Source organism: Balaenoptera acutorostrata, chromosome 5 (genome assembly GCF_949987535.1).
Source record: "Balaenoptera acutorostrata chromosome 5, mBalAcu1.1, whole genome shotgun sequence".
NCBI classification, from domain to species: Eukaryota; Metazoa; Chordata; class Mammalia; order Artiodactyla; family Balaenopteridae; genus Balaenoptera; species Balaenoptera acutorostrata.
In genome coordinates, this window is record NC_080068.1 from 71,966,157 (window position 1) to 71,991,691 (window position 25,535).

The 25,535-nt window shown below is 39.6% G+C and overlaps 1 protein-coding gene across 4 annotated transcripts in view; it reads left to right on the forward strand.

The window, feature by feature from the left end:
• CORIN (corin, serine peptidase) overlaps positions 1-25,535 on the forward strand; it is a 261,407-nt gene that overhangs the window by 83,257 nt on the left and 152,615 nt on the right. For all 4 annotated transcript variants that reach the window (XM_007180752.3, XM_007180749.2, XM_007180751.2 and 1 more), the window contains exon 5: positions 15,445-15,626. In XM_007180752.3, the coding sequence (XP_007180814.2) occupies positions 15,445-15,626 (182 nt within the window). The remainder of the gene's footprint in view (positions 1-15,444; positions 15,627-25,535) is intronic.

A 25,535-nucleotide genomic window follows, 5' to 3' on the forward strand; every position in this document is an offset into this window, starting at 1 on the left:
GATGAAACCTGATTCAAACCACAGCTCTGCCAATTGCCAGTTATAAGACCTTGGGCACTTCAGTTGGCCTTCCTGACCTTCAGTTTCCTCATCTGTTTAATGAAAGTGATAATACCCACTTCATAGGGTTTGTTTGTGTGTATTAAACAGAATGATTTATACAGTGCTCATATATGCTCTGTACTCTCTAGCACACAGTAACTTCTCCATAAGTAGTATTGTTATAAATAATAAGTAAATTATTATTAAATATAAATAGTACTATTATTGATATGGTAGTCAAAGATGGTGTGTGAGTTTCTGGGAGGGTATAAACTTCATAACCTCTTTCAGAGATGCAAGATTTGCTTATTCTCATTCTTTTCATCTTCTAATCCATTTTCCACTTAGCTGTCAACATGATGATTTAAAAACACAATTAGCACTGCTGTACGTTATTACATGAAAGTTGTTAAAGAGAGTAGGTCCTAAGAATTCTCATCACAAGGAAAAATATTTTTTTCTGTTTCTTTAATTTTGTATCTGTATGAGATGATGGATATTTGCTAAACCTATTGTGGTCATCATTAGCTGTACATCCTAAACTTACACAGTGCTGTATGTCAGTTATGTCTAAATAAAACTGAAAGGGAAAAAAAATAAAAGCACAAATTAGATGATGTCATTCCCCTGCCTCTACCCATTCAAGGGCTTTCGCTTAGACTTAGATTACAAGCTGATCTTCTTGCCATGGCTTTTGAAGCCTTCCTTGCTTCTCTGGTGTCATCAACCCTGCCACAGCTGCACTGACCTTTCTCAAAAATGCTCACCTTTCCCCAGCTTCCTTTTCACATGCTGCTCCCTTTGCCAGGATGGATCTATCCCCTTGAACTATGCCCTCTGTTCAAAAGACATCTCTGTGGAGAAATTGTCTCTGATCACCCTCGGTAGTTCTGTTATCTTTCACTGCAGCAAGGCTGTGTCCCTTTTTGCTTGTCTGTAGGTTGTCTGTCTTACTTTATAAGCACCACAGTGGCAGAGAACTTAACTGACTTTGCACACTGTTGTATACCCAGTGTTCAGAGCAGTGCCCAGCACATAGTAGGTGCTCAATAAATATTTGTTGGAATAAATGGATCAATAAATAAACTCTTCCATTAGGGAGCTCCCCTAAATGTCTAGGTAAATGGGAGTTCAAAATCCATTGATAATGGTTGTGCATTGCTTTGTATAATTGATATGTTCCTGAAAACTCATGCATAAATCAAATTCTATATGTGTGTTAAATAATTACAATTTTAAATTGAGTTGGATGGTATTCCCAGAGATGATTTAACTTCCTTCTGAGTGAGCATCAGTTGGCAGAACAACCAGCTAAAGTACATTAACTTGTTCCTGTTCATTTCTGTCAAAATCCTGGATCTAATAGATGAGGAAACACTAGATTGTTCCTGAGGATTGGCTTGGTGGTTCAGTGCTTTCTTTTTAATACTGACTCATATGCATCAGTTAAAAAGACTTTAGGTCAACTCTAGTTGAAAATCTTAGATGTAAGGTTCATGTACAGAGCATAAACAAAACAGTGATAAACATGTTTAAAGAAAAATGACCAGGATAGTGGTTCAGAATCTGTTCATGTGAAGAATAGTTGGGGGACCTGGAGATGTGAGGCCCTGAGGGTGCACAACGGCTACCCTCCAATCTCCTGGGCCACGACCGGAAGAGGGAGCACACTTTTTCTCTATGCTTCCACAGGGCAAAGATGGAACCAGGAACTGAAAGTCATAGAGAAGTAAATTCTAACTTAACTAAAGTGAGAACTTTATGGCTACTAAAGTTGTATATATATGGAAATGTTGCCTCAGGAAATGGTGAGTTGTTATCACTAGAGATATTTAAACTGACTAGTGAGAACTTAGTGGAGAAACTGTGACAAGGAGTCCAGCATCTTATGGTCAATTAGTTTCCCATAGATTAAGGGGCAGGTTCACTCATGGCCCATGGCCCTGATTAAAGGAGCTCTAAAAACTTATGAAAAAAGAAGAAAATTAAATCTACCATAACTTTTCTCAGGGACACTTTTATATTTGCTTTGGGAATAATAGAGGATCCAGTTGAGGGCCTTGGGGAGGGTTGTGTTGACACTCCAATGGATCCAGTAGCAGCAAGTAGTCACCTAACTGCCTTCAGAAACGATGGGCCCAGTTATCTGCAGGACTTCTGTTTTGCCCAGTGGGGCTCGCAAATTGGGACCCTGCCAGCCAAAGCCCTCTTTTTCTCTGTTGCAACTGTCAGGCTCTCACCTAAATAATTGTTAAACAAATATTTACATTGTGTCACCTTGGGGAAATGTCAGATTATCTGCTGGGAACACCTGTGTGCCTTGGGTGGCTTGGCTCTTGCTCAGAGTTGAAAGGTTCATGGTTGAAAATAGAATTTTTGACTCTAGGTATTAAGATCAGCTTGCTTTTCGGCCTGAATTCTGTGTTTTGCTCCTAAAATCAAGATTGGAATTCTGCTATGTTGCTATCTTCCATTCACCTTGTGTTCAGCTTTTAAGCTTTTGGTTTTGCTAAAATCCTGTAAGGTAAATAAAAGTTCTAGGCATATTTTTGTTTCAGCCACTCGAGAGGAAGAAAAAAAATGTTGACAGAAACAAGAGGTATTTAAAATTTCTTTTTCTGGAAGGCACAATTTGTTCATTTCTTATCAAGGTCCTAGGCTTCCTTTTTAGAAGCAGCAGGGTTCCCTAGAAAAATGACCCCATACTCTAGTTACCATTATTTAAAGTTAGAGTAAAATTTGCCTGTCATTTCAAATACACAGATGATGCGGTTTTCCTGTTCTAACTCCATCCTATTACTAAAGATGGCCAGATTACTGAGATGGCCTCTAGGTGAACAATCAAGATGGCATCAAAGTTGATACAGGAACGATTTTTTCAAAAATATTTGCTATACCAGAATTACAAAACCTCTTCCCCAGCATCCAGTTTATTTTCAGTATTTCTACTACTGCACACCATTATATTACTATACCACTTTTGAGTTGAATTTTACTAATAACCTTTTAGTAAAAAGTATCAAATTTTTCTGCTTATAAAATTTACTGTATTATTTTTTTTAACATCTTTATTGGAGTATAATTGCTTTACAATGGTGTGTTAGTTTCTGCTTTATAACAAAGTGAATCAGCTATACATATACATATATCCCCATATCTCTTTGTGTCTCCTTCCCACCCTCCCTATCCCACCCCTCTAGGTGGTCACAAAGCACCGAGCTGATCTCCCTGTGCTATGTTGCTGCTTCCCACTAGCTATGTATTTTACATGTGGTAGTGTATATATGTCCATGCCACTCTCTCACTTCGTCCCAGCTTACCCTTCCCCCTCCCCGTGTCCTCAAGTCCATTCTCTACATCTGCATCTTTATTCCTGTCCTGCCCCTAGGTTCTTCAGAACCTTTTTCTTTTTTTTTTTTAGATTCCATATATATATGTTAGTATACGGTATTTGTTTTTCTCTTTCTGACTTACTTCACTCTGTATGATAGACTCTAGGTCCATCCACCTCACTACAAATAACTCAATTTCGTTTCTTTTTATGGCTGAGTAATATTCCATTGTATATATGTGCCACATCTTCTTTATCCATTCATCTGTCGATGGACACTTAGGTTGCTTCCATGTCCTGGCTATTGTAAATAGAGCTGCAGTGAACATTGTGGTACATGACTCTTTTTGAATTATGGTTTTCTCAGGGTATATGCTCAATAGTGGGATTGCTGGGTCATATGGTAGTTCTATTTTTAGTTTTTTAAGGAACTTCCATACTGTTCTTCATAGTGGCTGTATCAATTTACATTCCCACCAACAGCGCAAGAGGGTTCCCTTTTCTCCACACCCTCTCCAGCATTTATTGTTTGTAGATTTTTTGATGATGGCCATTCTGACTGGTGTGAGGTGATACCTCACTGTAGTTTTGATTTTCATTTCTCTGATGATTAGTGATGTTGAGCATCCTTTCATGGGTTTGTTGGCAATCTGTATATCTTCTTTGGAGAAATGTCTATTTACGTCTTCTGAGCATTTTTGGATTGGGTTGTTTGTTGTTTTGATATTGAGCTGCATGAGCTGCTTGTAAATTTTGGAGATTAATACTTTGTCAGTTGCTTCATTTGCAAATATTTTCTCCCATTCTGAGGGTTGTCTTTTCATCTTTTTATGGTTTCCTTTGCTGTGCAAAAGCTTTTAAGTTTCATTAGGTCCCACTTGTTTATTTTTGTTTTTATTTCCATTTCTCTAGGAGGTGGGTCAAAAAGGATCTTGCTGCGATTTATGTCATAGAGTGTTCTGCCTATGTTTTCCTATAAGAGTTTTATAGTGTCTGGCCTTACATTTAGGTCTTTAATCCATTTTGAGTTTATTTTTGTGTATGGTGTTAGGAAGTGTTCTAATTTCATTCTTTTACGTGTAGCTGTCCAGTTTTCCCTGCACCACTTATTGAAGAGGCTGTCTTTTCTCCATTGTATATTCTTGCCTCCTTTATCAAAAATACGGTGACCATAGGCACGTGGGTTTATCCCTGGGCTTTCTATCCTGTTCCATTGTTCTATATTTCTTTTTTTGTGCCAGTACCATATTGTCTTGATTACTGTAGCTTTGTAGTATAGTCTGAATTCAGGGAGCCTGATTCCTCCAGCTCCGTTTTTCTTTCTCAAGATTGCTTTGGCTATTTGGGGTCTTTTGTGTTTCCATACAAACTGTGAAATTTTTTGTTCTAGTTCTGTGAAAAATGCCATTGGTAGTTTGATAGGGATTGCATTGAATCTGTAGATTGCTTTGGGTAGTATAGTCATTTCACAATGCTGATTCTTTCAATCCAAAAACATGGTATATCTCTCCATCTGTTTGTATAATCTTTAATTTCTTTCATCAGTGTCTTATAGTTTTCTGCATACAGGTCTTTTGTCTCCTTAGGTAGGTTTATTCCTAGGTATTTTATTCTTTTTTGTTGCAATGGTAAATGGGAGTGTTTCCTTAATTTCATTTTCAGATTTTTCATCATTAGTGTATAGGAATGCAAGAGATTTCTGTGCATTAATTTTGTATCCTGCTACTTTACCAAATTCATTGATTAGCTCTGGTAGTTTTCTGGTAGCATCTTTAGGATTCTCTATGTATAGTATCATGTCATCTGCAAACAGTGGCAGCTTTACTTCTTTTCCGATTTGGATTCCTGTTATTTCTTTCTCTTCTCTGATTGCTGTGGCTAAAACTTCCAAAACTATGTTGAATAATAATGGTGAGAGTGGGCAACCTTGTCTTGTTCCTGATCTTAGTGGCAATGGTTTCAGTTTTCCACCATTGAGAACGACGTTGGTTGTGGGTTTGTCATATATGGCCTTTATTATGTTGAGGTAGGTTCTCTCTATGCCTACTTTCTGGAGGGTTTTTATCATAAATGTGTGTTGAATTTTGTTGAAAGCTTTTTCTGCGTCTATTGAGATGATCATATGGTTTTTCTCCCTCATTTTGTTAATATAGTGTGTCACATTGATTTGCGTATATTGAAGAATCCTTGCATTCCTGGGATAAACCCCACTTGATCATGGTGTATGATCCTTTTAATGTGCTATTGGATTCTGTTTGCTAGTATTTTGTTGAGGATTTTTGCATCTATGTTCATCATTGATATTGGCCTGTAGTTTTCAGAAAGCTTGCTGTATTTTTAAAGACATTATTTTATAAGGTAGCATGTGCCACTCTCCTGTGGAAATGCAACCCTGAAATAATCTTAAAAGCGAACTGAAAAATATGACTTGATTTAAAACAATTTTTTGAAGAATTTGTAAATTATATAAAGTCAGCATAAGCTTATTTTATTATTTTTTTCTAAATGAAGAATTATTACATACTACTAATTTATTTATTAAAGATATTGTCTATGTCCCAGGAACTCTAATTGTGTCACATTTGAGAATAAATGGAAACATTACAGAATTAATATTTTTTCATATCTATATTTTTTTAGAATTTATGTAGATCAGTAGTCAAAGCAAAAAGAGGCTTTGTTGCTAATACCAACTAAATATTCGGAAAGTCATCTGCCACTTACTTCCCTGATTTTATCTGCTAACTTGGAAACAGCGGTCTTTTGGGCTACACCTGTGCTGACTACCTGGCTGTTTAGGTGGTCAACTGTATCACAGTTCCCTTTTCAGTCTCAGGCAACATGGGTGATCTAGTCTGCTTTTTGGCATTATACAGACATAAAATGATAAGTAAGATTTCATTTATGTGCCAGAATGGCTCAAAGTGTGCGTAATACACAGTCAGATAACTCACATTACTTTTATTTTACAAAGACGTAAAGCTGGAGAATCAGGCCACAGGGGCTCATATTTCCTGAAAACACCTTGTCAAATCACTGACAGTGTCTGAAGCACACCTATTTCATCAAGCTCAGTGGAGTGGTTTGTTTACTTTTCTCCTCAATAATTCATGGGTATTAGGTGGATGTGACTAGAATTTATATTTAATGCTAGTGATTCAGTGCATTCAAAGATCCACATTTAAGGCATCATTTCATGATGTGCAAAAAATCAAAACAGCTGCAAAAAATAATTGAACAATTGCAAATTTTTCTGTGATTGTTAATCCTCTATCCTATGAGCCCTGGTAAGTATGCCAAGTATTAATGAGAATCAGGATCATGTTGGGTAGAAGGGTATGGAATTTTATATTCTCTTTCAGGGGCGGTTGTGTGGTTTTACATTATTCACACTCATCTTAATTCAAGCTGTGTTTATTTGTTGTTATTTCCTCAAGTTTCTCTATTTTAAGGGTGACATCTTACTATTGGCATATAAGCGAGACACTTAATCTGTAGGGTTTTCATCCATAGCAATTTTACCGAGATTTTGCCCTTACATGGGAATTATTTCACGATTGAACAGTGTAGAATTTGCTGACCTGATAGGGAGGGGATCATGTGAGCAGGGATGGAGCAAGCTCTTGTACAGACCATTAAGTTGGGAGTTAGGTAGTGACAGTTCTGCTCCCAACTTTGCTTCTGACAGCTTTGTTCCAAGCAGGCCACCGAATTATCCTCTGCATGTGATTCTTTTATTTCTCAAACAAATATTTATGGAATGCCAACTGTATACACTAAGGATAGGACAGCAAACAAAATAGACAAGAATCCTTTACTTCATGAACCATGTATTATATTGGAGGGAGATAGGCAATAAGCAAACAGATGAAAAAAATTTTAGTAATAATAATAGTATATCAGATAGTGATAAGTGCAATGGAAAAATTCCAAAAAGAATTGAAGAGCTTTGGGGGAGTATGGGTATGGTGGCAAGGGATGCAATTTTAAGCAAAATGTTGTTCAGGAAAATCTCACTGAGAAGATTACATTTGATCCACGAACACATGGGAATCCAGGAAGTGAGAGAGACCCGGACATACCAGGTGTTCTGTGATATCTGCTGGAAGTGAGAAAGAGGGCATGATGGAATCAGTCCTACAAGCAGATACTGTTGGCAAGGATGTGAGTGTTGGGGGGTAGACATATGGTGGGGTGGGGGGTAGACATATGGTGGGGTGGAGGGTCTTGCTAGCCATGTGTACAGCTTGGGAGCTCCCTTTCAGCTTCTGACATCAGTTTATTCAACAAAGGTGTTAGGAAAGTTATCAGTTTATTCCTTTAGCAAATATTTATTGGCACCTACAATGTACCAGGTGCATTGTCTGATGTTAGGGATGCTTCGATGAATAAAACACCGTTCTGCCTTCAAGGGACTCAGCATAATAGGGGACAAGACATGAAAACAATTACACTGCTGTCCAATGTGATCAGTTTAAAAGGTATGGGGGGAAACGCAGAGAAGGAGGAGGGACTCTTTCCATTTGGCAATATTAGGAAGGCTGTTCCCAGAGAAGAAGTAACAGCTGAATTTGATTTTGGAGGATATATAGAAGTTTGCCATGTGGGCAAGGTGGAGAAAGCAGGCAGCCTAAATCTGTCATATATTAGGGGAACTACAACTAGTTTAATTTTATGAGAACATAAAATGGGGAGAAAATAAATGGATTTGAGGGACTGTGGGGAAGTAAAATTAACAGTACTTAGTAATTAATTGCATATGAATGGTGAGGTTGAGGGTGAAACAAAGGTTTTTAGGCTTGTGGACTTGGGTAGATGGTATTACCACCAAGAAAGTCGTGTATCTCAAAGGAGGGCTGGTGGTGGTGGGAGATAGGGGGTTAATATTGACATAATGTCTTCATCTGCTCCAAGAAGTGCATGACCATAATTTTCCCTCCAGTGGACGTAAAAACAGCTTTCCTTCTAGAGGAGATGACATGATTTATACTTTCATCCAGTGGTATGCTGGTAAACTGGCTCCCTGAAAAACAAAACAAAACTATGATTTGTAGCATTTGCTGATTTCTGCGGTGTAAACACTCCTACCAGATTTCAAGCTAATAATATTTGAGTAGACTCCTCCCACAGCACTGCGTTTTGTCCCCTGACAAGTATTTGTTGAGCTCCCGTTGGCGTGAGGCATGCAGTCATGTGCTGGCTCTTTCTCCTTTACTTCTCCTTATCCACTTCCCACCCTCCTCCAGCCCACTCTTCCCCACAGGTTGGTTTCAACAGTGGCTACTTTCTAGCTTCCTGTGGGGCTCAGCCAGTGGGAGCCACCAATAGGACATCAGAGTGTGGGAAGAGAGGCAGGTTGGGTCATGATCCCCTAGTTTCTTCTTTACCAGGTTACACAGTTTGGAGTTGCCTGAATCCCACTGTGGGAGGCTCTGGCTCCTATCAGGCAGCCTCCTGCATACAGCTCTTTCTGAGTTCCAATAACTGCTCCTTCCCCTTGCCCCTTGAATCTGGGATGGTACCCCACATGCTGCACTACCCCTGGTTGGTTTTTCTAAACCTTGCCAGTACCTTCATAAGTGACCTTTTCATTAAATACTCTGCAGTAATCCTACTTCAGTGAGTCATTTCTTTCCTGCTGGAACCATGGCTATTACAAATGAAGATGATGAAAAACTCTGGTTTTTAAAGAGTTGCAGACCAGTGTGACCAAAAAATAACTTGACTTCTACCATGATTTCTCTTCTGATGTGAGACAATGACACATATAAATGTTCACTAGCACAGTTTTCTATCCCCATGTCTAGTGAAGCTGGGAACCAAGGTAATCTCTTCCCTACTCCTCTCGTACCCCAACTAAGCCATACCTCTTGTGAGGTCTCTTGAGGCCACCAGAGAGTGCAGACATAGGAAGCTGATGCCGTTGGCCCATCACAGAGAAAACAAGTCATCTGTTGTTTTTTGTGTTTTCCAGCAGTGGTGACGAATTCATGCTCCTGTATGATTTGTGGATTTATGCTCCTGTGTTATCTGTGACTCCTGTTTGTGAGAAGAGGTCAGCTAGGTGAGACATTCTGGAGCACTGGGCTGGCGTCATAGCATCTGGCTCTGAGTTCTTTTTAAGTTTCAATTTCCTTGCAATATAAAAGGAGGAAGTAGTAGTACATTATCTTGCAAGACCCTTCCATCGTTAACATTCTCTTCACGACTAAGGTCTGCAGCTCTGGGTGTTCCCGGTGACTATGACTTTGTGAGCACTGTTCACTGAACAGCTTGGCCTAACAAAGACAAATTTACGACTTTCTTTTAAAAAGATTATGTAAGTCTCATCAATAAATAATACATCTAACTCAGTAACATGCCTCTTACCAAGTAATATATCAAAGAAAAGTGTATTAGTTACCTATTGCTACGTAACAGATTTCCAGATGTGGCAGCTTAAAGCAGCACCCAACTATTATATCAGTTTCTGTGGATCTGGAATCTGGGAGTGTCTTATCTGGGTCCTCTGTTTCAGGGTCTGTCATATGGGTGCATTCATGGTGTTGGCCAGGTCTAGGGTCTTATCTGAAGGCTTGCCTAGGAAAGGATCCACTTCCAGGCTCATGTGATTGTTGCAAGAATTTCAGTTCCTTAAGGGTGGAGGGCCTCAGTTCCTAGCTGGCTGTTGGCCAGAGGCCAGCCTCAAGTCCTTGCCATGTAGACCTACCCAACATGGCAACTTGCTTCATGAGAACTGGTAAGGGAGAGCATCTGCTAGTGAGAGAGGAGTCACAGTCTTATGTACCCTAATGATGGAAGTAACATCCCATTACCTTCAGTTGGTTGTAAGCAAGTCACTAGGCCAGCTCACACTCAAGGGGAGGAGGTTACACAGGACATGAATAGCAGGAGGTGGGGTCTTTGGGGGCCATCTTAAAGCCTGCCTGTCAACAAAAATTCTTCCCCCTCCGCGCCCCATGGAAGAAGAGTTTTAAATCCTAAGCTTCTCTGATATACTTAAAGGTTAGTTTGTCAGAAATAAAAAGTGACAACTAAATGCAGTGTGGGATCCTAAATGGAGATCTTGGTGATGTTTGAATAGGGTCCTGACTTTAGTACCAGTGTTAATTTCCTGGTTCTGATAATTACACTGTAGTTATGTAAGATGTTTGCTTTGGGGGAGCCTAGATAAAAGCTATATGGAAACTTTCTGTATTGTTTTTATAACTTTTCTGTAAGTCTCTAAAAGTAGTTTAAAAAGTTAGATAAAATTAGCTACAGAGATATATTGCACAACATGGGATATATAGCAAATATTTTATAATAACTATAAATGGAGTATAACCTTTAAAATTGTGAATCACTATATTGTACACCTGTAACATACATAAAATTATACATCAACTGTACTTCAATAAAAAAAGTAAAAAGTTAGAAAAAAGTGATTTATAAAACATAAAAATCCATTAGCTATTATATAAGCCTACTGTGTGGCTGTAGCTTATTCAATAATTTTAACTTTATGTCTTTATCAGAACCATTTTGCCGATAAAAATCTATAAATTTGTGGGGGAGGGGAATGGGGAGATGTTGGTCAAAGGGTACAATAAAGAAAAAAATCTAATTTTTTGTAAATAAATATAGAGATTTTAGTAGATAAATTTGCTTAAAATTGTATAGGTAAAAATGTAAAATAGATAACTAGTGGGAAGCAGCTGCATAGCACAGGGAGATCAGCTCAGTGCTTTGCGACCACCTAGAGGGGTGGGATAGGGAGGGTGGAAGGGAGACGCAAGAGGGAGGAGGTATGGGGATATGTGTATATGTATAGCTGATTCACTTGGTTATACAGCAGAAACTAACACACCATTGTAAAGCAATTATACTCCAATAAAGATGTTAAAAAAAATCTTAAAATAAACATCTTTTTCTACAAAAAAAAAATTATATAGGTAAAATCTACAATTTTTTTGTAGATAATTTGAGTAGCCTTCCTAGTGAAAATCCCCTAGAAACCTCACTATTACTGTTTAATAGAATTCTTTATATTTGTTTGTATGTATTTGTTTCAAAACATAATTACAGAGGTGAGGAAAGAATTTTCTGCATAAGCTTGAGTTGAAATGTTGTAGGGACTTTTGCACAACCCCAAATGCACTTCACACATCGCTTAAAGTAACGATCTTTCCTAAAATAGTACCCTGGTAGCCCAGTCTGGCCCCTCCACTGTGCTGAGCACTGTTTTCAGATGTCAGTCTGCTTGTTGCTTGGATATCAGCAGTTATATTTCAAAATAGTGTGGTCTGTCTCACGGCACTGTTCCATGTGATGAAAAGCAAAATGCTTCAATCCCTCATAGGCACTTGAATTTCATGCAAAGCAAGAACAAATGGCTCTTCATTTTGCTCAGTGTTTGAAAGGGCTGCTGGTTATTAATACTCTATCACTATTTCACATGTCCTCGTCCAGCAGTTTAAAGCCTATGGGTCTCGGTTGGTTACACCTCTTAAGAGAGCTATTTGGAAACACTCTAGACATTTTTCTTAGGCCCTATTTTTAGAATGGAAGACCTAATGGTATTTTAATGTCTCTCTATATTCCCAGAACAAGTCTCGAGGAAAAAAATGTTACCTTTTGAAATTTAGCAAAGCTGGTGGGATTATCACCACTCCTCTGAGAAGCATTGTGTTAAAGAATGAATTTCGATTTACAGAATGTTAGTGGTAAAAGGACCATGAAAAATCAGCTCTTCCAAACCCCTCACTTCTCAAATGAGGAAGCTGAGTCTTGGTGTGAGTGAACTGTTGGTGCAAGATCAGACAGTGAGAAGTGGCCAGTGTGAAAAGTTTAGGGGGACAGCTTATGCTTTATGGCAGAAAATGACTCTGGTAAGAGTCAATGACAAGAAGTCAGCTTCTGAATTAAAGACTCAGCTTTAGAACATGAAAACAGTCTGCTGGGCCCCTGCATGAACCTTCATTGCTCTTACCATAGAAGATTCTGAGAGAAGATGTGGAGTGATCAGAGAATATGTGGGTTCAGAAGTGAGGAAAGGTCCAGGAACCGCTTGGGAGAGTTGGGCCCCAAGTGTTACTCAACCTCACTGTGACTCCCCCAACCGACAATGTTGGATGAATTTTTCCCTCTGTAAATGGCCCCTGGAATTCCATCAACTAGAGATTCCTTTGCTCCAGCAAGCAATCTTCTAATGATGCCAAAAACCTCTGGGAGGGTTAAGTGTCCATCTATTATTATGTACTACTCTGTGTTATCTTCCTCTCTTTTCTTTGAAAGTCTCATTGTGATCAGCTCACTTGGGGAACGTAGTTTTTTTTTTTTTTAAAACATCTTTATTGGAGTATAATTGCTTTACAATGGTGTGTTAGTTTCTGCTTTATAACAAAGTGAATCAGTTATACATATACATATGTTCTCATATCTCTTCCCTCTTGCGTCTCCCTCCCTCCCACCCTCCCTATCCCACCCCTCTAGGTGGTCACAAAGCACCGAGCCGATCTCCCTGTGCTATGCGGCTGCTTCCCACTAGCTATCTATTTTGCATTTGGTAGTGTATATATGTCCATGCCAGTCTCTCACCCTGTCACAGCTTACCCCTCCCCGTCCCCATATCCTCAAGTCCATTCTCTAGTAGGTCTGTGTCTTTATTCCCGTCTTGCCACTAGGTTCTTCATGACCTTTTTTTTTTTTTTTCCCTTAGATTCCATATAGAGGTATTTGTAATCAGAAAGAGAAATACAGTATGGGAACGTAGTTTTGATTGTAGGAAGGGAAGAAAATGTTGAGAAGCAAGTAATGCTCTTGTGGAGGTGGCTGTCCAGGTGGGGTGCTGGAGTGGGGTTGGGCAGGATGGGGTCAGTACGCAGGTCAGGGACTAGGAGGCAAGGAAGAGTGCTGAAGCCAAGCCTAGCTTATTTTGTAGCTTTATTGTGGGCTGTCTCACACCTGGAAAAGAAAGAGAAATGCCTTCACCCTTTCCTAGTGTTCCTTAGCCCCTTAGGCAAATACTGACTCATTGAAGGTTAACTAGGAGTTTGTAGAGTGAAGGGAGAACCCAACCACTGTGTATATGGTTGGTCCACGGGAAAGTACATATCAAGTTTTGAACTAACCTTGAGCTATGCTTTTGGAGCATACATTCCTAAAGTAAGGACTCACATGTAATAGAGTAGTTAATCGTCCTCGAATCAGTCTGCCCGGGTTCAAATGCTGGCTGTGATACTCACTACCTCAGTGATCTTGGACAAGTCTCTTATATTTCCTGTGCTTCAGTTTCCTTTTGTGTGTATTAGGGATGATAGTAATGGTACCTATGGTACAGTACAGTACTGTAGCGCTGTTGTTAGAAATAAATGAGTTAATGCATGTGTAGTAGCACTTAGAGCCTAGCGAAGTATAAGTATTTGCATAGGAATTCTGTGTTCTCCACATTCCTCAACCATGTTCCCCAGTTTCGTTTGAGAAAATATAGTCTCTAACGTCTTTGGAATAAGATCTAGGAAAGGAAATCTTTAAAAAAAAATGTTATTTAAGCGATACTTTCCATCCTATGAATATCTCATATATTTCCTGAATGGCAGTCAGGTGTCCTCTTTACACTGAAACACTTGCCTGGACTAATTCATATTATATGTTCTAAAGGGAATTCTTTCAAATGCAAAACATCTTTCCACATCTTCACTAACAAATTTAGCTACATATTAATGTAGTTATGTGAATATCAGGATTCTAAAAGATACTCAGTTTTAAGGTGAATTTCTGAGAAGGTCAAAAGTGTTTGTATCTGAAAGTAACTGATGAGTACCCCTTTCTCACATTTTCATATAACAAGAGCTCACTCTCAAGATTCTCTCACAGACTCAATCACTTCTATTTTAACTCAGTGACTGACGCATCCCATTATGTTTCTGTGATCTATAGAAATTTGAATGGGGAATTATAATTAGGCTTTAAAGTTCTTAAAGCCTAATTATTAGGTCCTTATATGAGAATAGATGATATGCAACAGTAGATAAAGCGTGGATTGAAAGTTAAAACATCTGGATTCTCTTCCCGCTTCTTCCATTAGGAAGCTATGTGTGTCTCAGAATCTCCCTGAACTTATCTTAAATGGAGGATTTGAATGAGGTGCTGTTTAAGGTTTCTTACAGATCTGATACTGTATGTTTCTGCAATAGCTTATTGGCCCTACGTTTGTGAAGTGTGTGCTTTGCTTTGGCTGACATGTATATTTTCTTTCCCAGTTTTCTTAAAATCATTTGAGATGCCTTTGCTAGATGACCAGCCAGGGTGAGAGATGCAGTCTATAGCTGCAAAGTAGAAAAAGCCGCCTGGGTCTGCAAGAGAACCAGTCCGTGGCCTTGACATTGCAGCATCCCTGCCCCCAGACTCAGAGCCGCGGATCCAGGAGTGTTTGATTGAATGTCAGATGAATAAAGACAAACTTCAGGGCATCATTACTTTACTGCTAATGGACAGTTGTTTGTGTTTTTCTATTTTGCAGAAGATAACATAGAAATGAAAAGATAAATAACTGTACAAGTTTTCAGAGTTGCCATTTGTTTGTATAATATTTTCTTTTCCAGGGAGGCAGAGGAGGCTAAGGAACAGCTTTCTCTCTGGCTGCCTCTCAGAGGTACTTTGAATTTCTCAAAGGGATGATAAAGAAATGAGATTAACCTATTTTGTGACCTGCTTCTGCCTTTCCATTATAGGGGCATTCATTTCCATGTTAATTTACTCCTTTTGATAGTAAGTAGAGCTCTGTTTTGGTTGACAGGTTTACTTTAGCACAAGAAATCTCAAAAAAAAAAATCATTTGGGATAAATGCTTCCACAAGAGACAGTTAGATGATCTGTTATGGAACTAGCTTATTCCCTCTAGAATCATGACAGTAGGGTGGCTGAAATCCTTGTTACAGTGTTGAAGGTAGAAGTTCAAGTTGTTGACTGTAGTAAATATAAATTAAGATAATATTGCAGCACTGGTGGCCAGCTTTTCTTTAGCTTAATTATTATTTTGAGAAATAGTCTGTAAAAACATTAATTTTCACCTTTCTCTTTTCTTCTAGTCATGGACTCCTGCCCTGTAGGTCCTTCTGTGAGTCTGCAAAAGAGGGCTGTGAATCAGTCCTGGGGATGGTGAATGCCTCCTGGCCCGATTTCCTCAAATGCTCCCAGTTTAGAAACCAAAGTGAGAACAACAATGTCAGCAGGATTTGCTTCTCACCACAGCAGGAAAAAGAAAAGCAATGTAGGTGTCTGCATTTTGTTGCATTTTTAAAAGTTTTTTATTGAAGTATACCGTCCATGAAAGGAAGTATACAAATAATGTGTACAGTACAACAAATTTTAACAAAGTGACCAGACCCATGTAACCAGCACCCAGATCAAGAAATAGTATATTAACAGAATCCCAGAAACACAAGCCCCCTCCCCATGACTTGATCCTCCCAAAAGAGACCTCTATGCAGATTTCTATCAGCTTAGGTAATTCTGCCAACTTCTGAACTTGATATCAACGGAATCGTACAGTATGCATGCCTTTTGTGTTGAACTTCATTTGTTCAACATTATGTTTGAGAGATTCACTGTATTTTCATCTTCTTGTGGTTCATTCATTCTCATTTTTATGGTATTCTCATATATTTTCCATCACAGTATATTTTTCTGTTCTACTGCTGATAGACATTTGAGTTGTTTCCAGCTACTGTGAATGGTGATGTTGTGACTATTCTTGTACATGTCTTTAATGGAACATGGTTATGTATTTGTTCAGCAAAAAAAGTTTTTTCAAGTGGTTGTTTCAATTTATACATCTCCCAGCTGTGGGTGAAAGTTGCAGTTCCTCCACATCCTCCCCAACACTTGGTATTGTCAGTCTTTTTCATTTTAGCAATTCTGATGATCGTATTGTGGTATCTCTTTGCGGTTTCAAGTTGAATTTTCCTAATGAATTGGATTGCATTTTCAAAATGTTTTGGTTACTTAAAATATCCTTTTTTGTGAAGCGTCTGTCAAAATATTTTGCCCATTTTTGATTGGGTAGTCTGTCTTTTTATTCTCGATTTGTGGTTCTTCAGGCATTCTGGATACAAGTCATCTGTTGGATATTTGTACTGTCTGTGTGGCTTGCCTTTCCTGTCTTTTATTATGTCTGTTATGGAATAGAAGCTTTTAATTTTAATGGGTCTACATTATCAGGTTTTTCTGATCCTCAGTTTTCTAGACTCTCCTGGTACAGTATGTAAGAACCTCTTTCTAAATTATGAGGAAGGCCCTCTGGCTTTCACACATGAGTTACAGTTGCCTGGAGCTTTGAGTTATCTTTTTCTAGGAAATTGAGCTTAGTTGAAAGCCATCCAATTCATGGTCCTTATAGTTACTTCTCAAACACTTGGTAAATTATCCCATTCAGTGCATTCCTTTCCATAGGTGGACTATTCCAATTCACCTCTGTTAAGGGTTTTAGCAGCTGGACCACCCCCTTATACCAGGGAATGTCTATCTCTACCTTCCATCAATGTTGGCAACTTCGCTGCCATCCCAGCAGTGAGTAATCCAGATCAATAACCCCATCATATCACCTGCTTTCTTGGACCACTTCTGCAGCTGTCACAAGCTGGGTCTTCCAGAAGCAGCCACTGAGATGGGGTTTGTTGTACAGGGTATTTATTAAGTATCAGCACTTGTAAAGGAGGGAGAGAAAGCAGGATTGGGTAGAGGTAGAAGTTGAAATGTGATCCAGGCACACTGAAGCTTGGCTAAATCCACGGGGAGCTCTGGGGCACATACGACCTGAGGGAGTTGTTCCATGTTGGGTCCAGACAGCCGGGTCTTTATATCCCCACAATCAGCCACTGGTTGTGGTCCTTCCTGGGAAGGGTGTGCCCTTGGATGAGGCAGCTCTCTGCAGTTGAGGCTAAACTTGAAGGATCTAAAGGCTGTTGGCTGACAGCAGGGGGCAACAGGTCCTGCCCTGAAGGGCAGGCACGTAGAGTGGGAACAGACCACCTTGATGCAGTCAGAGACTGAGCTGATTTTGCTTGGTGTTTATAAGGCAGTGTTGGTAAGGCTCTATCTCCCTCTGGTTTGTTTCCATTCTGAGGGTGCACTTCTCCAGTGAGCCTTACTGAGAAACCAAGGTGTTTACTGCATTCTGCTCCTCCTTGGCACTCCCTAGTTGTAATGTTTTTCTTCTCAGAATAAGATTGCTGGATTTCCACTTGGCTTTGCAGAGGTTTTCTGCCTCTTTAGCTTCTGGCTCTTTACCGCAAATGCCTTGAGGGGAAATCCTTCCATGTGATCGGCCCACTTCTCTGTGTCTCCTTTCCCGCTATGTCCTTGGCCCATTAATACCCTGCTCCTCTGGCAGCACCAAAACTCTGATTTTTGTCTCTCCACCCCCATGGGATTACCAGAAGCTCTACTGGTTTCTCTTCCTCTTTGCAGTGGCCCTGTGTCCAGGTTCTCAGTTTCTAGCACCATGCCAAGAATTGGCAAGATCCAAGGGGAAAAAGCATCCATAGAATGTAGACTGTTTGCTCTGCAGTCGTCTTCTCTCTCAGCCACTCACTTCCTGATAGTCTCATCAGCTATCAGAGGCCTTTAAACAGATGTTTCTTGTGTTTTATCTGGCTTTTCTAGTTTTACTTGATGGGGGGGGGGGGGTTGCATTGACCTATCACAGGTTACTGCATCCTAGCCAAAAGTAGAAGTTTGTTTAATTTCTTTTTAACACACTGTTTAGTGGAGGTCTGCTGCTAAATTACGATTCCCTCCAAAAGATTGTATATAGCACGAAGCCACCAGAAGGATGAGTGAGTGTATCTGAAAGAGAAGCCCCTTGATTCTTTTCTTTTTCAGCTACATTTGCCCCTGTTTTGATAAGAACACTTTATTAGTGCTCATTTGGAAAATGTTGCCTGTTGATACAGGATTTAAGAATCCACTGAGAAAATCTGAAAATAAAAAACATCATCAGTATTCCTTAACACGATGGTCCAAAAGTATCAGTTCTTAAAGATCAAAGTAACATCAGTATTCTTTAATAGCTCCAGATGAAATGCCACCTCACATAGGTTCCCCAAATATCAGAAGATAGTACAAATCTTCTGATCTTGGAAAAGATTGATGACTTTGGAAAAGATCTTGGAAGATTGGTGAAACATTTATATTAAAAAACTTATGTTTTAAGAGAACAGAAATTTCCTAAGTACACTCATCTGAGATTCTCTATTTGTCAGTCTTTTTTTATAATTCTTTTTTTTTTTTTGAAATTCACGTTCTTTTATTTATTTATTTATTTATTTATTTATTTATTTGACTGTGTTGGGTCTTCGTTTCTGTGCAAGGGCTTTCTCTAGTTGTGGCAAGCGGGGGCCACTCTTCATCGCAGTGCGCGGGCCTCTCACCATCATGGCTTCACTTGTTGCGGAGCACAGGCTCCAGACACGCAGGCTCAGTAGTTGTGGCTCATGGGCCCAGTTGCTCCGCGGCACGTGGGATCTTCCCAGACCAGGGCTCGAACCCGTGTTCCCTGCATTGGCAGGCAGACTCTCAACCACTGCGCCACCAGGGAAGCCCAATATAATTCTTGATTGTACTGTTTTTTCCCGTGTAGAATTAATTCTCTGAAAATGGGTCTGATAATTGGTGTTTGATGCAATATTTTCCTAGAATTTGAAATAATTTTTCTGTCTCATGCTTGATGGATAAACAGGATGCTAGCCATCGTAGATGTATTCATGGGTCATGTGCTAGGGAGAAAGCTACTGTTAGCTGTGATCTTTGTGTAAGCATAAGAATATAATTTCTAGGGACTTCCCTGGTAGTCCAGTGGTTAAGACTCTGTGCTTCCACTGCAGGGGGCACGGGTTCGATCCCTGGTTGGGGAACTAAGATCCTACATGCCGCACAGCACAGCCAAAAAAAAAAAAAAAAAAAAAATATATATATATATATATATATATATATATATATATACATATATATATATATATACGTATATATATATATATTTTATAATATCATCTTAATCATATAAGGGTTTATGCTGTAGGGCCAGTTATGAATATAACTAATGAAGTCCTTTTCTCATTTTTTCATTTATTCAGTAAATATTCATTGAGTACCTACTCAGTTCTGAGCATTATTCCAGGTAATCTGAAAAAATTAATTACAGTGACCATAATATTGGTTTACATCCATCTAGTGTGGTGGTTCCCAACCAGAGATGATTTTGCAGCCTCCACCTGGGAATATTTGGCAATGTCTATAAACATTTTGGTTGTCACAACTCTGGGGACAGAAAGAGTTGCTACTGGCGTTTAGCAGGTAGAGACCCACTATGCTGTTAAACATCCTGCAATGCACAGGGCAGCTTCCCACAGCAAAAAACTATGTGGTCCCAAATGTCAGTAGTGCTGCTTTTGAGAAACCCTGGTTTGGGCTTGATGCTTTGCAAGGTACTTTCTAGTAGTAGTAGTAATAATAATAATAATAATAACAGTAATACCTATCATGCTTCCTACCTTTAAGGAGTGTTAAACCTAATCTGGTATACCTACATGTGAGAAACAATGTAAAAAGAACATTAGTGACTCCATCTAAACATGCTGTCAGACAGAAACTGTAGAGAAACACAGGTTAAATGTCAATGGAGCAGAAGTGGAGTCAATCACATAAAGGAGTTCTGGATGTTTGGAAGAGGAAGGGTCCCACTTGGCACAGAGGAAGCCAGGAGGTGTTCTGGGGTAGGCATTCAGCCCTGTGAACCTGTGTTGGGTGACAGGTGCCAACTTAACCCGTGAAACAAATGATGATTAAAAGTTGACTCCCATCTTAGTCTTCTCCTTCCAGCTTGTCAAATCGTTTGCCCCAAGAAAACAGTAACCCCCTTTTACATTATGGACCCCATTCTCCCTTCCAAAGTGCTTTCACAGCTGTTAGCTCACTTTGCTTCCAGAGTAAATCTCTGAGGTATTATCATCTTCATTTTATAAATTAGGAAACTGAGGTTCAGGAAGATAATTCCAAAGTTGTTTTAAATCAGTCCCCCTGGCTCTGTCTTCATCCTGGGACCATCCTGGGATTCAATTATTAATCCTTGAATGCTACCCTCTGTTACAGCCCCCTTCTCACAAGAGTTTTCAAAATGTCTTTTCAGACTGAGTCAAGCCAAAACTCACAACTTGTAACAGCTGCTTTTCCCAGCGCACAGCTCTGTAAATTCAATTCATCTTCTCGTAGCATCTTTTAAATCAGTCATAACTCCAAAGATATTTTGTTCTCATATAGAAGGATACCCAGTCGTCTTATCCTTGCTATCTTATATTGATGCCAGCTCCTGTAAAGTAAATAATGTGCTAACATGATAGTGCTGTGGGAACTATTCTTCAGAGGTTTTTAAAATAAACATTTGTGTAGGTCTCCATAGTTGAGTTGTGAGAACTCAGAGGGCTAAAAGTCAAGGTCCGTCAGTCATTCTGAGCTTTCTGACTAATCCTTTACCTTGTCTGAAATCGTATATGGAAAGTAGTTATGAAATAGTTTTTCTGTGGGTCTAAAGAGATCTCTGCTGCCACGAAAGAAACTTCCAGCTATTCATTCTTTGATTTTCCTCTTCCTTTTCCTAATATCTTATTTGCTTTCCTAGCTTTGGTTGCTGACAGCAACTACTTCAGTGTATTAGCAGCAAAATTGTAGTCTCAAGATTTTGGTAAAATATATACTCTGAATTTCTCCTATTGAATTGTGAATTCACTCCGGAAAGTTATTCAGTACTCTTTCTTTGAGGTACTTAGTGTCAATATTTTGCCAGAGATAGATGATTATAGATAGCATGGTGGAATTACTAAAAACTAGCCATGCACTTTTCATTCCAATGAACAGTCAAATATAATGAGGTTTTCCTAGAACTTCAAATTTCCCAACATGTATAATTTTAAATTATTTAAAATTTAAATTATAAAAACATTTTCTTTCTTCCATATGTAGATATTTCTTTTAAGGGCACCAAACTTAGATCTGAAGACTTGTTTTTCAAGCCCTGGCTATTTTGTTTAATTACTGTGTGGTCTTCAGCAAGTTTCTTAAACCCTTTTTGCTTCTCTTTCCTCAGTTTTACAATAGGAATAATAATACCTGGGGGCAGGGGTAGAACAGTTTTATGGGGTAAATGAGGTAATGTATTTGAAAGAATTTTGGAAGCCATAATGCATTATGCACATGTAAGTGCTTCAATCCAACAGACATTTAGAAGCATGTTCTATGGACCACATAGTCACCAGGAACCAGGAAAGGGAAGATGGCATGCATACGTTTAAAGTGCTCATAGGTCAGTGGAGAGATAGACAGATAAGCACAGAGGCAGAGCCTGAGACAAGGATTTGAGCACAAATCTTATATTTGGGAAAGGCATGGAAGAGTGGAGGAGTGAGATGGTGGTTCAGGGAAAGGAAAGTGGCCACTAAAGGTAGAGTGAATCCAGCTACCATCGTGGGTAACTGGAGCTTAATTTCACAGGCAAATCTGGGAAATAGTGCATAACATATGACTCAGAACTACCCAACTGGAGGGGTGAGGTAGCTGGGGGATGCCCTTCCTTCCTTTAGCCTTTGAAACTGATAGGATCTACTATAGCCCGTAAGTACTATGTTCTATAGGAGCAGAGACATGGGATTGTGCAGGAGGAAATATAAAACTTGGTTGTGCCCTGCAGTGGAAGGCTTTCATCCTTGGTGATTTCTCCTTCATCTATAGCACTCTCTTTTCTTTTGGTTTCTAAAACACTGCTCTGTTTTGGTCAGCTTCCTACCACTCTGGCCACACTCTAGTCTATCCTTTCCTTCTACTGACCCCTTAAATATTGGTATTCCACAGGATTCTAGTCTCAACCCTCTTTCCTCAACATTCTATACATTTTCTCTGGGAAACCTCATACTTGCTTGTGGCCATGTAAGTACTGATGACTCTTTTTTTTTTTTTTTTTTAGTACTGATGACTCTTAAATCTGTATTTCATCCCCAATTTTATTCCACTTCCCCGAGCTTCTGACTCATATTCCGAAGTCCTTGCTCCAAACTCTCAAGCAAAGCTACTATTTCCCAGGTCTCCAGGGATTGTCATGCATGTTGCTGAATTCCATGGGAAGTGCTCAGTTTTCCCCTGACTGTACGTCCTGCAGCATTTGCCACATTTAATCACTCCCTCCTCCCAAGATAAGCTCTCTAGGCTTCCAGGTAGGTCTTCCTTCTACTTTGGCCACTTATTTTCAGCCTCGTTTGATGTTTCCTCCTTGTTTCTCTCTAAAAACTGGTGTGCCCCAGGGCTCAGTCCTTGGATCTCTCCTCTTTTTGGTGACCTAATTCAGGCTCATCACTTGAGATACCACCAGGCACTGACATCTACCAACATGCGTCTCAAGCCTGCACAGCCTCTGAACTCTGGACTTGCATACACACATATGCTTGTGGTACGCACACACACCACCTTCTAGTTATTTCCACCTGAGTGTCTACAAGGTGTGTCAAGCGTAACGGGTACTACCCTGGTATTGCCCCACACCTGCTCCTCTTCCAGCCCTCCCCACCTTAGTAAATAACAACTTCATTCTTCTGGTTGCTCCAGCCAAAGACCTTGGGTTGTCCTTTACTCTTCTTTTTCTCTCCCATACCATATCTGATCTGTCAGAAATCTTACCGTCTCTACTGTCAAAACATACACATAATCCAACCAGTACTCCCCACCTCCACAACCACTACCCGGCTCAAGTCACCTCAACTCCTGCCTGGATTATCCTTCCAGCTCCTTATTAGCATCCTTGCTGCATCCCTATGCCCCGGCAGGCTATTCTCCATAGAGAAGCAAAAGGGATCGTTTAAATGTTCACATCTCTCCTCTCCAAGTTTTCCCATCTCCCTCAGTATAAAAGCCAGCATCCTTACAACCTTCAGGGCCCTCAGTCAGTATCATTGCATCACACAACTCCAGGGGAGAATCAGTCACACAGAATTCAAGGTAAACAACCTCCTGGAGTTGTACACCTGCCCTACATTACCTGGCCCCCATCACCTCTCTGACTTCTCTCTGATAACTTGCCTTTTAGCTCTTAAGGCTCCCGCTACTCTGCCTGCATTGCTCTTCCCCCCGAGATCCCCTCTCAGTTCGTTTAAGCACTTGTCTGTTGGGCTGTAACATAGGGCATGTTAGGGACAGTGGCCAAAGATGAGGGAAGGAAGAGAAACTATGTGAGTAACGGTTATCATTATTGTTGTGGTTATTTGGGTGGTGATAGAGCTGAAGACTTGGAAGAATTCTTAATAAACTGCATGATCAACTTGTCTGGTACTTGAATTTCATTTGGCTGTGAATTGACACTTGAAGGTTTTAAACATCATTTAATGTCCCTAATAACTTCTTTCCATCTGTGAACCATGAGAAATGCTCATCTTGTGGATTTCCAATGTTTTTCTGTGAGAGCCACAGCCTTGTTTTCACTTCGCTCTGCCACATGCCCAGCATAAAGAAGCAGTGCCAAATAAAACAGATTTCTTGTTGAGCCTAAATACTACCTGTTCTCTTTGGGCTCAGTAGTTTCTTGTTTATAGATCATTTGAGAATAGGTTTCTATTTTCTGCCAGATACTGCTTTGGTTGCAGTGGCACAGTGGTTCCTAAAACTGAAATATAGAGGTGTCCTTTCCTCACCTGCATTCATTCATTCTTACTCTCTTTTCAAGTTAGCTGCATGGCTTAGAGGTTGAGAACTCAGAAACCCAACATCACAGGTTGATCCCTGTGCATCTTACAGAATATTATTTCGTTCAGTGGCTGGAGACCAAGGGCATTCACATTTTGTTCAGTACTGTGCCTTGCAATCAGAAATTCACATTGGTGGTCTTACCGATTACAATAAAATGCAGGAATTTTTAGCAACAAAGCAAAAGTCTGCTTTTTTCAATTTATGTAACTATAAATTCATAGCTCTAGGCCTATTTTGGTCAATAAGCAGTCTGACCACTCCAGCAAGAATGCCAATAATTCACATCCTGAACAATTCAAAACATCACCTATTTTAATTCTATATTCAACTTTATATCCCCATGGTGGTCAATTTAATCATAGCAGATACATCTGTATAGAACCAGGTAGTTGGTTTTTTGTTTGTTTGTTTTTTAAGAAAACTGCCTTTATTCTATTAGTAGTTGGAGAAATTAACTGGTACAAAAAAAAGAGTTTAGTCAGCTGGAGAGGAGAGGGAAACCAAGGGCGACCCAAGGGAACTGGTGAGTCCTCTGGGAGGGAACCTGGTTACAGTAAGAAAGAGCACTGTGAACTAGAGCCAGACCCTGCCGTCCAGGTGAGACAGGTTATGCCACCTTCTGAAGTGTCTAAGTGCCTCAGGCATAAAACCAAACTCCTATTTACTTAACCCAGCTCTGGGCAAGGGGGTACTGGAATAAGTGGGGCCGAAAAGGGGTGACATGACCATTTTTTATCAGAGAAACTAACAAAACGGGAATTTAAAAAATGAATTTTCCATCTGACTTTATTTTCAAATACGCTTTCTTTTTAGAAAAACAAAAAACAATACACTTTCTGTGGGGATGACAAATATCAGTATTCGGAAATCCAATTATACAAACCATACCACACCTAGTCTGGTGTAGATATATTTATTTTGGTAACATACATTAAGCGGCACTAATTACACTGGATGGGTTTTTCTTCACATAATAAAAATATTACCTTAGTTCTGCTTCATATTTGTCTCCAAAAATTCCCAAGGTTGGATACTACCTATGTCCTTTTGGTGGACATAACTCCTTAAGCTTAATCAGTTCTCCTTGAAATTGAGCTACAGTGATGTGGCAATTTCCTGGTAATTCAGGTATCCTAGAGTTTGAACTCTACACCCTGGGCCATCCACTGAAACTAATGCGTGATTCTGAATTATCACATCAAAGTCTGAATCTCTTCTGAAATTGCGACTTCATTATGCCAAATAGCATCATGATCTTCATAACTTAAATTCCATTGAGCTCAGCAATTGGGAAGTAATTGCAATCTCCATTTTCATCTGCTCAATCCATATGTTTATTTTGTGTCTGAACCCCTGTGCACATTTAAACAAAATGAGCAAAATTCTTATTGAGGAGGCA